This window comes from Octodon degus, unplaced genomic scaffold (genome assembly GCF_000260255.1).
Source record: "Octodon degus isolate 3935 unplaced genomic scaffold, OctDeg1.0 scaffold00136, whole genome shotgun sequence".
NCBI classification, from domain to species: domain Eukaryota; kingdom Metazoa; phylum Chordata; class Mammalia; order Rodentia; family Octodontidae; genus Octodon; species Octodon degus.
Genome location: NW_004524712.1, coordinates 7,233,442 through 7,250,554, shown reverse-complemented (window position 1 = coordinate 7,250,554; position 17,113 = coordinate 7,233,442). Strand labels below are relative to the sequence as shown.

The following is a 17,113-nucleotide window of genomic DNA, read 5'->3' as shown; positions in this document are numbered from 1 at the left end:
GGAAAGAAGGAAGGAAGGAAGGAAGGAAGGAAGGAAGGAAGGAAGGAAGGAAGGAAGGAAGGAAGGAAGGAAGGAAGGAAGGAAAAAAACCTAGGATTTTTTTCAGGGCTGGGCATTGAATCCAAGGCTTCACAAATGCTGGGCAAGTGCTCTCGCACTGAGGTACATTCACTGTCCTAAAAACTATTGGAGATTTCGTTTTGTTTCTGTTTTTATGTTTTGAGACAGTCTTGCAACGTAATCCAAGTTGGCCTTGAATTCACCGTGTAGCTCAGGCTAGTGGCAAGGCGATCCTGCTTCAGCCACCTGAATGCTAGGTTTACGTGCTTGCTCCACATCTGGCAAAACTAGGAAATTCTGAAAGAGATGTTCATACTGACGGTTTCCGTTCTAACTTAGGATAAGATGGGTGCTCTGTCTTGTATCTGTACATATGTTTTTTCTACACCAAGACTCTTGTTCTCATCTCCCATTAAAAATTCTCCTTTATTAAATGAAAGCAGCAGATACAATTTTCCCAGTAGAGTGCAGCGAATTTATCCTTAATGGAGTTTTTGTCAACTTGCCAGCTAAAATCTGGCGTACTCCAGCTAACTGGGAGGCCGGCTGTGTGTCTAGGAAACCATCAGAAGATGCTCAGAGGCTCATGGTGTCCGGGTTGCCAGGCAGAAGACAAGACAAAGCCTGGAGCGCAGTCCCAGCCACATCAGGGCTACAGGAAGCCCCTGCCCCTCCTGACCACAGGGACACCACTGTGCCTTATCCCATGGGACCATGACTTGACATGTCCTGGGGCCACTGTTACCACAAAAGCTGCAGCCTCTTCCTTTGCCACACTCACAGAAAGGTTGCCCGAGTGCCCATGTCCTTTTTTTTTTTTTTTTGTTTCTTCTTGGGGGGCTGTATGAGATGGGGTCTTGCTGTACATTCTAGGCTTAAACTTCTTATGTACTCCAAGCTGGCCTCAAACTTGTGGCCATCCTCCTGCCTCAGCCTGCTGGGATTGTGAGACGCTGGTGAGCAAGTCTCATTAGATCTAACCTCCCACTCCTGTGCCCTACGTACAAGTGAGGCGCAAAGTGGCCTTCTGGTAAGGCAGGATTTATGTGATAGAAATTCACCCAGTATGGGAAAGCTGCTTGAAAGGAAACCAGATGCAGATGCTCGGTTGCCATGGTTGCAGTCTTTGAGGGTTGGGGCAGAATCTCACTGTGTAGCCAGGCTGGCCTCAAACTCACAGCATCCTCCTGCCTCAGCCTTCCAAGTGCAGGTGTCTGCTACCACACCTGGCCTATGTCACTGGGATCTTGAATGTCCCTCATGGGGCTTTAAAAGCTTGGTGGTTGGCCTAGGATGACGAGGTGGTGGAACTTTTTTAAAACATTATTTTTTATGTATTTCGTACAGGGTCTCACTATGCAACTCAAACCCGTAGTGACCCTCCTGTTTGCAGCCTCCCCGGCGCTGGGATTATGGGAGTGTGCCACCATGCCTGGTGTGGCCAGCTCAGCATGCCTGTGGGTGGCGCTGGCATGGCATGGGGTACGGAGGATCAAATCTCGGTCTCTGTGCTGGCCTAAGCAGGCACTCAGTCCGCTGAGCTATCTCATGGGTCCAAGGTGGTGGAACTTTAAGAGGCAAGGCCTAGTGGGGGGAACTGAAGTTCCTGAAGCCGCCTCTGGTCAGGATGTCAGCCAGGATGCCGGCCCCTCCTTCCCTCTGCGCTCCCCAGCTGCAGGAATTAAGTACGTCTTGCCTGTCACGAGCTCCTGCCTCACTGTTCTGTGCACCACAGACCCAAGGGACCATGGCCCAAACCAGTGAATCAATATGGACCATGCCTATCTTCTCCTCAGGTGTTTTTATAGCTGGAATGTGCGAGAGAATCTCTGGAAATGCCCTTCTAGGCTGCTTACTGGATGTTCTGTCATTCCCTGGCCTCCCTGGCCTGTCCATACCACCGGACATCCGCGCCCACCCCCCTTGCACATAACCAGGTGGCTATGGCCCAGTCTACTCGCCCACCCATGGTCCCACTGGAGGTTCACGTGGGCTTCACTGCAATGAAAGCCAGCGACTCACTTGCCAGCCAGCAGAGCTCAGCGCTCACATGAAGTTAACTGCTAATACGGTAAAGGGGCTGACCTCCAAAGGTTCAGAGTGTCATGGGCCCTGCTTGTGCCCACCTGTAACCTAGCACTTGGGAAGCTGAGGCAGGAGGATCACCATGAGGTTCAAGGCCAGCCTCTACTACACAGTGACACCCTGCCTCAAAAACAAAATGCAAGTCAAATTACACAACTGTGGATTTGGCCTTTATAGTAGTATCTGCTTATCCAGTTTTACTTTCTGAGGTTTCAATTACCCTTGGTTGACTATGTCCAAAAATATTAAACGGAAAATTCTAGAAGCGAACAGTAAGTTTTAAACTGCATTCTGTTTTGAGTAGAGGGATGCAATTTCAGGTCACACTGCCTCACCCCACCCAGGACTGGAATCAGCCTCCGTGCAGGGTTGCCTACTGTGTGTCCCAGCAGCGTCTCAGGTGTCAGCAGTTGTCACGGGATCACGGGGTTTGTGTAACTCGGACCCCTCCCAGTGTCTGCCCCACTCTCACTTCCGCTCACCACACACATCAAGGCAGCTGCCACCCAGGTTTCAGAAGGCCTGGAGGCCAGGCAGTGTGCTCCCGCGGGCTTGGCATGTGGAGCTAAGTGTGAAGCCCAAGGTACAGTGGAAACACCCCAAGTTTAGAGAAGCCAGAAATGCTGTCTGAGGGAACTTGCAAGGAGGGTTCAGGGCTGGCCCAAAGGACCCTGTCAATGACAATGAAAACTACATGCTTCAAGTGACTCAAGACTACTGAGGCAGCCAGGACAGCACAAGGCAGCACTCATGACATGGTTTCTAGAACTGCTCTAGAAAGTGGCAAGGTGTTCAAGGGGACGGGGAACATTCTGTGGTGCATCAACAGCAAGGCTATTCTTTGTTGTATTTTTCACATGTAAGCATTCACCATATTATTATTTTTTTAATGTATCTGGTTTGTTGCAACTTGGACTTGTGGCGATCCTCCTGCTTGCAGCCTCCCCAGCACTGGGACCACAGGCGGGCGCCACCACCATGCCCGGATTCTGCCTGGCTCAGCCCGCTCTGGGGGCAGGGCTGGCAAGGCATGTGGTGCCGGGGATCGAACCGTGGTCCTTGCATTGCCTAAGCGGCGCGTTAGTCCGCTGAACTATCTTGTTGGCCTTCCTTCACTGTACTTTCATCGTACTTCATACACTGCACATCTCGTCTCCCTGTTTTGGCACACCTACATGCTTGTGAAACCGAGGCCACAGCCTAGGAACCAACTGGCCTTAGACTAAATGCCGTTTTTTCCAGTACTCGGGGCTTTCACACTACATTCCCAACCTCTTTTACTTTTCATCTTGAGACAGGGTCTTACTAAATCACAAAGCAGCCCAGGGCTGAACTTTGGATTCCTGCCTCAGCTGCTGAGAGCACTGGGATTATAGGTGTGCCCCACCAAGCCCAGTTTAATTGCTCTATTATCAAAGTGGCAAAATACAATTTTAAAAATAGTAAGGGGGGGTGGTGCATGCCTGTAAGCCCAGCACATGGGGTGCCAAAGGAGGGCCCCTCCCCCAAGTTGTGTAGCAATACAGAGGAGGGCTTAACTGTGGACCACAAAGAGCGCTTAGCTCTATGCTGTAAGCAGTGGCTGCACACAGGTGAGGTGGGGTGGGGTGGGGAGGAGAGCTGGATGACCGACACCCCCCTTCAGCCAGTTGACCAAGGTCAGCATCAGTGGTGCTAAGGGAGATTGCATGAACTCTCGCTATGAGGATACCTCATCTCTGTTCTCATCCTGGAAACAAATCAGACATCAGTGGGGAGGTGCCTGGACAGGGCCTGCCCAGCAGTGCTCAGAGCCGTCATGACGATCAGAACAGGAAGGAGGTGAGGAAATGGGTGGATGCAGAGCCTAGGGACTGGGCGACTAGACAGCATCAAATAGTTTTCAAAATAACTAAGGATGGATGGAGGGGTGGGGAAGGGGACGTACAAAGAATTAAGATGTATATCTACCAACACCCCCCATGAATGTAACCATTAATATTGTACTACAAATGTGTACTAACAAAAAGTTTTAAAAACCCAACAATATGTACACGCCATCTATGAAAAGTATTGTGCCTACTAGCATTGCTTTAGCCAGAAAGAGGCACTGACTTTAAAATTTTGGCACCCTTGGTCGCACAACTCCAGAAGCCCTGCCCTGCAGAGGGAGGGAAGGTAGCAAGGGACGTTACCACGCACTGTGCCCTGCACCGATTCCACATGGTGAGTACAATCCCTGGTACTGCAAGCATGTACAAGTAAACATTTTAAAAGTAAGAGCAAAGACTCTAGGGAAAACCTGCTATGCTGCTCCCTCCCCAGCAGTCTGTGGCTGAGGTCTGTGAAGCTAAGTCCTTGCAGGGGATGGGACAGATGAAGAGGGCTTCTCTCACTGCAGAGTTAACAGGTCCAGCCGCTGCTCTCTGCTTTGTCAAAGGGCCCAGAACCCACAGCCGAGGGCTCTGGGTCTGCGGCTAGCTGCTTGCTTCGTTCCCTCAGGTCTGAGCGCTTCTGCTTTTCCCCTCAGTTTTGTCTGTCCCTGACTACCTCCCCAAGTGGGAAGGACAGTGCATTCCTGTGAGAGGAGGCCCTTGGGTCCCCCAAATCTTGGAGACTCCTTGTGTCAAAATCTGGGTCTCTGGGGCCAGGGAGATAGCTCAGTAGAATAAGCATTTGCCTGGCAAGCGCAGGGTGCTGAGTTCAATCCCCGGTACCACAAAAAAAAAAAAAAAAAAAAATCTGGGTCTCTGAAATTAAGAATATCAGTTGTCATAGCATAGAAACCAGAGCAGGTCAGGGACACCTGGGCTGGCTGTGCTCTCAGCAGAGAGCTGATTGGCAGACAGGCAGTAGGAGCGGACCTTTGCACCTGGGTGGGTAGGGCCACATTCCCCAGGTCAAGGCTGAGTCAGAGCAGAAACCTGGAGTCAGTTTCTCAGGAGGGGGCTGCACCACCCGGAGCAGAATGTAGCCAGGCCAGGGCTGGCTGAGGTGGCTCCTGCCTTACCCTTTCCTGGGTGTTTCCTTGCACTTACTCCCTAGGAAGATGTGATGCTTGCCTATATCCCTTCTCTCAGGAGTTCTGGGCCACAGAATGAGTTTAAGGCCACTCTGAAGCTGTCTCAAAAAAAGAATTTTTTTTTTTTCTTAAATCTTTATATGGCTGCCATATATAAACATGTACCTTACAGTGTAAGGAGAATCGGATCTGTTGAATGCAAAGCACAATGGGCAGGGTGAAGTCCTGGGGCCCCAGCTGTTCAGCCTCCTACTCTCACCCATCCCCAGTTCCCAACCCCCAGCAGTGTGGTACACAGGCCAACATCACAATTACACCAGATCTGAACAGGACTACAAGAACCAGCCGAGCTGGCATGGGAGATGGCCTGCCACCTTCCAGGATGGAGGGAGGGAGCCCACGCTGTACCTTCAGTGAGGGAGATTAAAGCAGGCTCGCCCGCAAGGCAGCTGGCAGGCACTGTGGTCGGCCTGCTACATCTGCAGTCAGATCATGAACCCTAGAGCTGCTTTCCGGTGGCGTGTCAGCAAAGTGACAGTACTGCTTACAGCACTGGCAGAATGGCCTTAAAGTTCCGTTTTCTTGATGTTCTCAGCAGCAACTTCAAGCAGGCAAACAGGAGGCTGAGGCAAATGGGGAAGTAAAGAGCCAGCCATCTCCAGCTGGCTTGGAACACCCTCCCTCAGTCTCAACAAAGACCCTTGCAGGTACAGGTGTGTGACACAACACACAGGTGTGATACGGCCTTGGTAACTAGTACAGGTTTAAATGCACTGCTTGCAACTCAAGTGGGGACTGCCCAGGTCAGCTCCCGAACTTACTCGAGTAGCTGAACATTAGAAGGAGCTGGGCATGGTGCCACCCCTGTAAGCACAGCAGTTTGGGAGGCTGAGGCAGGAGGTACACCAGTTTGAGCTCAGTCTTGAGTGACTCAGTGAGGCTCATTTCAGAAATAAAAATTACTTTTAAAGGGTTGGAGGGCCGGGGAGATGGCTCAGTAGAATAAGTGCTTGCCTGGCAAGTGCAAGGGCCTGAGTTCAATTCTCAGTTCTGCCAAAAAAAAAAAAAAAAAAAAAAGGTTGGGTGGGGACAACCCGCTTGGGCCCACCCTCCTATTCCTCTCTAGGACAGGAGCTTTCTTTCTTTCAATAAATATATTCTGCTTATAAAAAAAAAAAAAAAAAAAAAAAACGGGGGTTGGGGATGTAGCTTGGTGCAAAGGCCTGGATTCAACCTCAAGTACCACAAAAACAAACTAGCAACTTAGTGAGCAGGGCACAGTGTCTAAGGTGGCACTAAACTGCCACCTTAGGCAAGTTAGTGAGATCCTGCCTCAAAATACCAAGGACAGGGGATGCAGCTCAGGGGACAGCACTTGCCTCATGTGCAAGTCTGCACCCTGCAATCAATCCCCAGTACTGCTAAAGAATAGTATGTCAAAAAAGGACTCAGAGAAAACTGCTACAGGGGAAGCCCTACATGCAGTGACACCCACTCAGCGACACAGGCAGCACCCCTTCAGATGGCTCCCAGGGCCTGGCTATTTAAGCAACTTGGAGGGTGCAAACATGGCTCTGAAGTTCAGTTAAAAAAAAAAAAGTCTACCAACTGAGTTCTGGTAGTCGAATTTCAATTTTCTAGGACAAATACCCTCAGACTTCCTCTGGTTTTTGAAAGGAAAAGTAACTTGGAACTTGAAAGATGAAGACTTGCTCGGGCTGCTGTGCCGTCTGTGTGTGCAGCCAGTGATGCTCTGGGGCAGCTGGTACCCGCCACCCCGGAGGGCAGGACCGGTAAACGTCAGCACAGGGCAATGCCAACAGAGCGAGGAGTCTCAGTGGAAGTTAAAGTGTTTATTTATGTGTTTAAACTGTACATTCTCCACAGATCATATTAAGAAGTCTGTAGGTGAAGTTTAATCTGTGCATAGTGGGAAGAGACATGGACAGGGTGAAGGGGAAGAAAAAGAAAGAGACAGCTACAGAAAATTAGCAAAAACAAACCAAAATAAACACCACTGGTTACCAGAACTTTAGGACTGAAAAAACAAAAACCTGTGAGCAACAACAACTATACAAGCATTACAGAGACTCATGTGAAGGAAACAGAACTCTCCAATGCTTCCCGCAGCGCTACAGACCCACGGAGAGCACCCTCCTTCCGCGAGGGCCGCTCCGCTCCTCCTGCCCTCGGCCGCTCCTTCCTGTGGTCTTCACCGCACAGCAGAGGCCAGGCCTGGCGGAGCAGGGGTGCGGGGCAGGCAGCACCAGGGCCCTGGAGGGAGACGGCCTAAGAGGAAGGAGCTACACGTGTGGATGCCCTTGGGAAGGGAAGTGGGGAGTCAGATGCCGCAGGACATAACCGACGAATAGTGATGAACATCAGACACAAACTACAGGCTGGCTGCTGTGGAAGAACTGGACTCGGCAAGAGCAGCCCTGGACACCTCACTTGTGTGCAGCAGGCTTGCCGGAAGATGGGAGAACAGGAGGCCGCGGCGGGCCAGGGCGGAAGCAGGGGTGTCGAGAGCGCTCCGGTAACAGCACTCGGCCCGAGGAACACGGTGTCTGCGGGCCATTCCTGGTTCCCCATTCCACTTGTTTCTCAACAACTCTCTTGAAGTTTAAAAAGGGAATACTGTGTCTTTACTTTTTTTTTTTTAAAATATAAACTAGGACAGTGAATGAGCCTAGAGTTGATTTGTACACTGTAACTGGAACAAATAGCCTGCATATACAATCTATCATTAAAAAAAAAATCAACATTTCCATTTATATAGAGCATGTGTGAAACAATACAATAGAAGTGGGGTTTCTGATTAACTTAAAAAAGAAAACTACATCCTTCAGATATCTGCAATAGATCATTTTTTCACTTAAGGTTTATATATCATATATTGTTATATTAACATTTTCACCCATTTAAAAGAATGGAAGTTGCAATTCTACAGTAGTACTTTACAGTCTTAAAGAGCCAGGTGGCCTGGATGTAAGACGAGACCTTCGGGTGGTCCTGGCGGCCAGCCGGGGGTCTGGAACCTGAACTCCTCTCCCCGCCCACGCTGGCTTCGGACGGGTGCCTCACGCTTCCTGCCACTCAGATCTGCATCTGCTCCAGGTACTTGTACGTGGGGTTTTCATAGCCGTGGTTCTGCATCTTGCTCAGGTGGCGCTCTTCTGGGGTGAGCATGGGGTCGACCTGGAAGAACAAAGACTCCGGTCACCGTGGGGACCGCAAGAGGCTGGGCCAGCGAGTTGGGAGTCAAGAGACCTGTGCTGCACGACCCCAGGGACCAAAGGCAGCGAGAGCAGAGTCCTCTTCCATTGGAAAGACCATATGAGAAGGAGAGGAGAGGAACAAAGAAAGGGTTACAGTGTGTCATGTCCACACACCAACTCCTCAAGAGTGTAATCACACTGGAAACATGCACTAACCAGAACGGAAGAGACCAAATGAATGAGAGCTGGTGGGGAGGATGCAGATAAGGAAAGAGAAGAGCAGCCCCTGGGACAGTGCTTCTTTCTGAAACGAGTCCTGAGAGCTCGCTCTGCAGAGCTGACCGGGCCACACGGCACCAATGATGCCAGGCCTGGGCTCTGCTTCTGCTCCCAGCAGAAACGTCGCCGTGGCTATGAAATAAGGCATGGGGCCAAATGGACTCTGGTCTTCTGCAGTGCTCAAATTCCAGAGCTAGGAGTATCTAGGAGCAGCTACGACAAGACTACTAAAACTCACCTCAGAACTAGTTTTCTGGAACATGTTCTTTTATTTTTTTTTTGGCGGAAACAGGGATTGAACTCAGGCCCTTGCGCTTGCCAGGGAAGCACTTATTCCACTGAGCCAGCTCCCTGGCCCATCAGGCCTGACCTTGGCAACATCGATGTCACAGAGCTTCTTCACAGCTTGACTTTGTGCTTATTGGCTTCGACATCCACACTGAACAGGAGCGTGTTGCTGTCCTCCGTCTTTTTCATGGCTGACTCTGGTCGGGGGACCTTGATGACGGCATATAGTGGTCAAGCCTGTTTCTCCTGGGGGCGCGCTTCCGAGGGTATTTGGGCTGCCTCTGGAGCTGCAGTGTCTTGGGACAGCGGAAGGTGGGCGACGTTCGTATCTTCTTTTTGTGGCTGTGGATGCCTTTCAGCATGGCCTTCTTGGCCTTCAAAGCTTCTGCTGTGGCTTCAGTTTTGGGAGGGGCAGGGGCTTCCTTCGTCGCCTTCGGCACCATCTTGGTAAAAACACTCCAATATGTTGCCCTACATTTCAGCATCTGTGGGGTTTTTTGTTCTTCGTGGTAGGAGGGATGAACTCAGGACCTTGCACTTGCCAGGAAGGCACTTATGGCACGAAGCTACCTCCCTGGTCTTTTTATTTTTTGATCTTTTATTTACTTGATACAGGGTTCCACTATGCAGCTCGGATCCTTAGTGATCCTCCTGCCTCAGCCTCCCCAGTGCTGGGATTATATGTGTGCCACCATGCCCGGCCTCATTTCATTCTTTTTTTTCCCATAATTTTATTGATAAACAAATAGCAATGAGACAGTTTCAAATCAAATCGCTAGGACAGTTTCAATAATTAACACACTGCATACATTCTTCCTCATTTCATTCTTAAATATCTGACCCGTCTGAAAAAGAACACTAGGAATACACTGAGAAAACCAATTTTACTATCCAAAGCATAGAATACTCCTAGGACTTCCTGATATTCAGTCAAAACCCAAACTAATACTGAAAGGTAGCGGCAGCCCCTTATGGCAGGAATGGTGGCGTTCAGCGAAGACTCCCAGCGCGACCTGGTAACTGACACAGTGGCCCTGTAACTGATGAGGGCAGTGCGGCTCCTACTCCGCACCCCTCCTCGCTCGCCTCCCCCAGGCAGACGCTGCCCTCCAGCCCTCACCTCCACAATCCCGTGGCTGATGGTGCCATACTGCCTCTTCCTCAGCATCACCAGGCTGATGACGATGACTGTGGCGATGGCCACTGCGATGACCAGCAGGCCGATCAGGGCGCTGCTGCTCAGACTGAAGTCTTCCCGCACAGGTCGCACAGACTCCTAAAATCATAAAGCAAACGTGGACTTGGTCCCAGTGACCACCTGGCAACTCTGAGACAGCAAGTCAGGGTCCATGAGAGGCTTCTAAAGCCCGAGGCAGCACCGGATCCTGCTTTGCAATAAACACCCACCTGGTAGACAAAGCCCACTACTGCCAACACCCTTGGACACCTTCTCACCAACACCTTGGACGCCTTCTCACCAAAGTATGGGAAAGTAACTGGAAATACCAGGCATCCTCACTGCCCACAGAATGGAGGGTGGGAAGCTGACTGACGCGAAACTTGGCTTTAGGCTCCGCAGCCCAACACATACCGGCTCTCCTTCAAGGCCTCCAACTCTCTCTGCGTTGAAAATCATCTCCTTCACATCCAGAGTCTCATCGACAACCTGCAATAGTGGTGAAAGGTCAAAGGTCAGCAACCAACAACTGGGTGGTGGGGAAACACAGTATAAATACCACTGCTTCTTTTCTACTGCATCTGGTGGTGGAGAGCTCATACCTGCTGGACCCCGTCTAGTCAGTTCTGTCACCTTCGCCCCAATCCACTCACCAAATCCTTGGTTGAAAGGGTTAGCAAAATTAACATGCATGGCTGGTCTCATAAGGGTTTCTGGGAAGAGGCTACATTTATACACCAAATTCAGCTAATTTAGATATAATCTGGAACATAATCCAGAAACCTAATTAAAAATGCTAAAAGACACAGCCAAAGAGGGGTGAACCCAGGTTGGGTAGCTAGGGTCAGGGCTTTCATTATCTATTCTTTTATATTCTATACCTTATTGTAAGTTCTATTTATTTAATAAATATAGCAAATGCAAAAAAAAAAAAAAAAGCTAAAAGAATACAAAGCGGGTATAAATTTCAGTAGTGCAAGAAGCGAACCAAAGCCAAGCCCGGGGCGTGTGCCTGACTGTTGTCAGCTTGAAGACAGCCTGAATAACACAGCTCAAGGCCAGCCCAAACTGCAGTGAGGGCTTGGGTCAAAAAACAAAGAAAACAAACCCAACTTCCTTCTATTTTGTTATTAAATTTCTGCTCATGTGAAACTGGCTTCTAACGTGTTCCTTACACCTTCAATTGCAAAGGTACAAGGTGGTCAAAATAAACAGCCAATGCTTATCTTATGCTTGCTACTTTTTTTTTTTTTGCTCCTCCTTGAATGCCTTCAGGGCACTTTTGGCTGGCTGCAGGGTTGTGGGGATCAAACTACAACCACCTGAGGCTGACAGCTCTGTGGAAGCAGCCACTTAAAGAACTGAGCTAGGGCCAGGCCCCCATATGCTTGCTACTTTTTAAGAAGTTCTAGAAGTCCTCTTTTGAGTCATGAACTGCCATAAGGAAAAAAAAAGTAACAGCTGGACCGCGCCGACACTTCAGTGAGAAGAGAGAAAGTGGGCTCACCAGGTTTTCATCCACTTTATTCTTACTGTTAATCACTTTCTCCTCTGCACCCATCAGGCCTCGGTCCTGCTCTCCCACTCCTGACCCTGTGTGGAGAGAGAGCACCGCTGAGTGTCCAGGAAGTCAACGCAAGGCCAGTCTCCCTGAAGCAGCAGACTCCTGCCTGAGGGCTGGACCCCGCGCCAAGAGCCTCCCCACAGCTCAGGACCCCACTGCGCCCCCACGGCCTGAGGATGCAGTGTGCTCTGCCCAGGGTGAGTGATGCAGGCCCTTTCAGAGGACTGGTGGGCGTGGAGGACGGAGTGCTTACTTCTCTCCCACTAGGAAAAATGGGATGCCTGTCTTTGGAGTGAGCACTTTTGTTAAGCAACAGTGGCTGAGTCCAAGGGCACTGTAACACGGAAAACACACGACACCTCCCTCTGTGATCATGCTATCACCCGCTATTCACAGTCCAGCCCTTCAGCACTTGGGTCCTCCAGCGTCACCCAGCCACGATTTACAGGCTAGCAATGAGCTTGGGTTCACTCTATAGGCAATGCTTTCTGCCTCAAATACACTCCCTATTCTCAAGCCCTTCTATCTGCCCTTTGAGTTTCAGCTCCTTGTGGGAGGCACTGAGTTCAGAGTTTTTAAAACTGCTGTGATCTGCCATTCTGCTTCCTTCTGCATCTCCCACAGGGCTGCATGTATGACAGATAGGAGATCCCAGACAGGTGCACCTTCACTGGTTAGTACAGAATGAACAAGAAGGGCACGTCATCAGCAAAGACAATCCTACCACCAGGACAGAGGGCACCTTTCCCACACAGAGCCAAGAACAGCAACTTGCCTCTTCTAAGCTCAGACGTGGGCTGAGCTAACCTCCCTGCGCGAGGCACTTGGAGCGACAGTATCTAGCTGCATGGAGCCTGGGCCCAGCAAGGGCGACACTAGACACTGTTCCCTTGTTTTCAGGACTGAAGGACGGGACTTCTAGCTAGTCTCAGCTCCTCTGCAACATGTGCAGTTCTGTACGCACGTCTACGTACAAGCTTCTTATAAACAAGCAGGCCAAGCTGGCAGCGTACACAACGTCCTAAGCGAGCTACCTGCAAGCAAGCGCCACGGCGCTGCTGTCCTGGCTCACTGCAGGCGGGCGTCGCAGTCCACACCCAGAGCCCCGCTGACGCAGGCACGGGGCAGTTCCCAGCCGCTGCAGCTGCCTGGCTTGCACACGTCACTGACAGAGCCGAAAGTGATGCAACTTTTTTTCTAAGCCTTTCACTTAAAAAAAACTTGTATAACCTGATTAGAGTCAAGTCGGAGCTGGTTTCCGTAGTCTTAAAATGCCCATGAAAACAGCGGCACTGCACCCAGCTTCTGAGAGAGGAGAGTCTGGAAGTTCTGCCGCAACAAGGGTGTTACAAACAAGCCCAGTACATTCTTACTCTGAGTGTCTTGTTTTTTTCTTCAAAATTGTAAAGGTCATAAGGGGAAAACCTTATGTAAAAAACAATGTGCTACAAACCAAGTCATTTAAAGGTCTGTTACCAATCCAGATTATTCTAGCCCATTTTTGGTGGGAGAAACCTCACTTTTTTTTTCCAGACAAGATCCGATCTCACTATGTGGCTTGGGCTGACCTTGCACTTGAGGTGATCCTCCCTCCTCAGCCCACCTCCCCCACCCAACTCTCTCACGGTTTAATACCCACACCATTTGGCAGCTAGATGCTGGGAGCATGTCTATGACCCCAGCACTAGGCAGGCTGAGATTGGAGGATCACTTGTGCTACAGTGAGTTCAAGGCTACCCAGAACTACACAGCGAGACCCTGTCTCAAAAAACAAAACAAGGGCTGGGGAGCTGGCTCAGTGGAATAAGTGCTTCCCTGGCAAGCGCAAGGGCCTGAGTTCAATCCCTGGTTCCGCCAAAAACAAAACAAAACGGGCTGGTGAGATGGGTCAGTGGTCTAAAGCACCTACTTAGAACAAGCTTAGCAAAGCACAGGGACCGCAGTTCAATCCCCAGCAACGCATGCCAGCCAGCCCCGCCCCCTGGTGGGCTGAGCTGGACACACACACACACACACACACACACACAAATAAATAAAAATTTAAAAAAAAAAACAACAAAAAAACTCCAACAAATTATTACTTACAAAAATTTATAATAAACTACTTGGAGACCAAAAATTAATGGTTAATTTGTTCCAAATCATAGGAGTTTATAAAGTTCAATCCCTGATTCCGCCAAAAAAAGCTTATGAAAGGAAAAGCCAGGTAAGTTTTGAGAAATTTCCTCTATCAGTAAGCACGGCTGGTGTGCTGGTGAGAGGAAGTCGGCAGGACGACCTCTATGAAAGGCGCACCCCAATCCAGTGGCTACGCCCAAGTCACTCCAGAGCACTCACGTCACACTCTGCGCTTTGAGGTGAGCTGCGGCATAACCCAAACTCCAAACTCTGAGCCAGGAAAAGCTGCCTGCTCTAGCTGCAGCCAGCGTGCTGAAGCCCGGAGGGGCCTCTGACATACAGGAAGGGCATGAGCACCGCCCGGCAGGATGCCAGCAGCCAGAACGCAGGCGGCTTCAGGGACAGAGCCCCGCCCCAGCCACGGAACCTCACAGGGCTCAACTGCCTCATCGATCACCCTGAGTGAGAATCCTGCCCAGGGGTCGACTCAGTGGGTTATGCGAGATCAAGTTCACGGGACTCAGTGCTCTCCACAACGAGTCTTTGCAAACTGGGGATTCCCTATCCCCAGAGCTCACCAGTCGCTGTGTGTGTCATCATCAGCTTCTCAAGGTCCACTACAACTCAGGGGACATGGACAAGCGGGTCACACGCACGCGCACACAGCTAAAGGAAAGGGGAAGAGCTACATGGGACAACTAAGAGAAAAAAGATGAGGAAAGGCGAAAGGTGTGCCCTGCGAATTATGCACTGTTATTCTACATACCAGCAATTTACAACTGACCTGTTTAAGTTTGCTAAATTCTAGAAGGATCAGCAAAGCATCTAAGTGATTTACTGTGCATTCTCTGGACATCCTAGAAAGAAAGCTCCGGTGTCCACACAGCAGCCACGGCCAAGGAGAGCGGCCGCCTGAGGGCTGGACGGCCAGGGCTGCTGGAGCACAGCACAGCCATGGCTGAGAATGAGGTGGGGATCAGGCGATGACATGAAACAGAAAGTGAGATGCCGACACATGGGGAGGTGAGAAGGATGGAGGAGGTCTGTGACAAACCAACCTGTCTTCACTGGGTGGTACAACTCCGGCTGAGTGTCTAGCAGAAGGAAAACAATAAAAAACAAAATAGCACAAAAGGAGATTAAGAAAAAAAATGGCTTCTTTCAAAATTCCTGTCTTAGAATTTCTCTAAAATGTGAGTGAAAGGCATTTTTACTTAAAAACCATGTTTGTTGTATTGCCTAAGAAATTAGCAATAAGATCTACAGCAAATTACTGGGAGGCATTCTTGAGGAGAGAAAAAAAGAGTAACTCTGACTTGGACCTTTTAAGGGCACTTATGGGAGACTGCTAAATTATTTTCCTTTCCTTAGAAAATAGTAAAACAGTAAAAAAAAAAAAAAAAAATTAGTATGGATTGTGGTTTACTGACAGAGCGAGGGCCCTGGCTGAGCTACGGCTGTGCCTAGGATGCTCCAGCTCCAAATAAGCACACAGAAGTGGCCCCACGTGGCTCTGCTACAGCTCCAGGATCTGTAAAATCAGGGTCAGGGAGAGCTGACACCTCCACATCTGCTCAGTACCTTTTCACTCCTGTGTTATTACTAGGAGGTCAGAGCAGTGCCTCAGAGACAACCAGCTCAGAAGGCATTTCTGTTAGGGTCTGACAGCTAAGCTGGACCTGGCCTGTTTCAGCACTATGTGTGCTCAGAGTACACGACCGCACCCCAGGGACTACAGGTCCCTGTCAGCTCAGGTTCAAATCCTCTCTCTCCCCCTCCACAGCAGGCTCTTGGAAAGTATTTAAATTCTTTAAACTTCAGGATCCCCAAAGGGGACACTCCCAGTACCTACCTTAGTGAATTATTCTGAGGACTGAAAGAAAGCCTCTAAGCCAAAGGCTTTAACTAAAGCTGCCAAATCATCAGGACTCCAGCACTGTGGCCATTTTTATCACTGCCATCCCCATTTGCAGCAGCAGTAAACAGAATCTGATTATACATGCTGGTGTTAGGATCCTTGTCTCCAGAACATGTTTATTTCTGGGGCAAACTCATCCCTTTTAGAGGTCCTTTCAGTCAACAAGAACCAGCACAAGAAGGGAAGAAAGCAGGCCTGGCTAGGCCCATTACACAGAAATGTGATTTTCAGCCAAGCCAGGCCTTTCCCCAGGCCCTAACTCCCAAAACTGCAATAATGGGCTGGGGAGATGGCGCAGTGGAATAAGTGCTTCCCTGGCAAGTGCAAGGGCCTGAGTTCAATCCCTGGTTCCACCAAAAAAAAAAAAAAAAAAAAAAAGAATCAACAAAACTGCCATTTAAAAAAAAGAGACCACTTTACATAACATAAAGGTGCTGTTTCACCCACAAAGCAACTCCTGCATGAAAAAGGCATCGCGGAAGCAGCCCATCTACCCCACGGGAGAAGCAGCCCATCTACCCCACGGGAGAAGCAGCCCATCTACCCCACGGGAGAAGCAGCCCATCTACCCCACGGGAGAAGCGGCCCATCTACCCCACGGGAGAAGCGTCCCTGACCTCTGTGGCAGCGGCTCGCTAGCAGGCAGGACCAGCTCGGTGATCACACACAGCAGTGCTTAAGGAACCGTGTCCCCCTCTCCTTGCCTCTCACCAGGAACATGAACAATACTCCCTCAACGTTCTAACTGCGCTGTCCCCCTGCCCACCATCAAGAAGTCATGTGAGGACCATACGAACCTTCATTCTCAGGCAGGGGTGGGAAGGGATGGAAAGAGTGGAATGGCGGGAACTCTTCGCTCTCCTCAGAGCTCACCCGGACATCCACGGGGCTCTCTGAGATGGAGGCAGTGAACTGGTCCATGTCTGCTCGCTGCTCCTGAAGGAGCTCATCTGAGGACATGGGCAAGAATCAGAATTGCAACTTTCAGAGTTCACCCAGGAGCAGCAGCCTGCAGAAGGCCAACCCTTGTCATGCAGGAGCTTAAGATCTGCCCTGTGTCCCTTCAGTCTGCAACCCAGGTGAGCTCTGCGTCCCTATGCCCAATACCAAACACCTTCTTCAACACTGCAGTACTGCCAGGAACCTGAGGCTCCATCCAGACCCTTTTCTCCCAGTTCTCCACGTATTGGTTAAGTGGTCTTCTCCAATGCTAGCTTTGGATTTTCAAAAATTGAACATATTTACGATATACAGGTTGATGTGCTGACACACAAAGTAAAGGGACCACTAACTGTGCACATTAAATACCCATCACCTTCCAGAATTCCTCTTTGGTAAGAATACAGAGAACCTACTCTTCTAGCAAATTTAGAACATACATCTAGCTCAGGATGCACTTTAACTC

At 50.0% G+C, this 17,113-nt stretch overlaps 1 protein-coding gene across 4 annotated transcripts in view; it reads right to left on the bottom strand.

Annotated features, from left to right (window-relative positions):
* Nucleotides 1-6,984: 6,984 nt before the first annotated feature.
* Nucleotides 6,985-17,113, bottom strand: part of Aplp2 (amyloid beta precursor like protein 2) — a 65,491-nt gene continuing 55,362 nt past the window's right edge. For 2 of the 4 annotated variants that reach the window (XM_023701494.1, XM_004641423.2), the window contains 6 exons: nt 16,506-16,658; nt 14,849-14,884; nt 11,616-11,701; nt 10,523-10,597; nt 10,052-10,207; nt 6,985-8,344 (listed from right to left, as the gene is read on the bottom strand). In XM_023701494.1, coding sequence (XP_023557262.1) covers nt 8,243-8,344; nt 10,052-10,207; nt 10,523-10,597; nt 11,616-11,701; nt 14,849-14,884; nt 16,506-16,658 — 608 coding nt within the window. In that variant the 3' untranslated portion in view covers nt 6,985-8,242. The remainder of the gene's footprint in view (nt 8,345-10,051; nt 10,208-10,522; nt 10,598-11,615; nt 11,702-14,848; nt 14,885-16,505; nt 16,659-17,113) is intronic. The other 2 variants (XM_004641424.1, XM_023701493.1) reach the window with 2 other exon arrangements.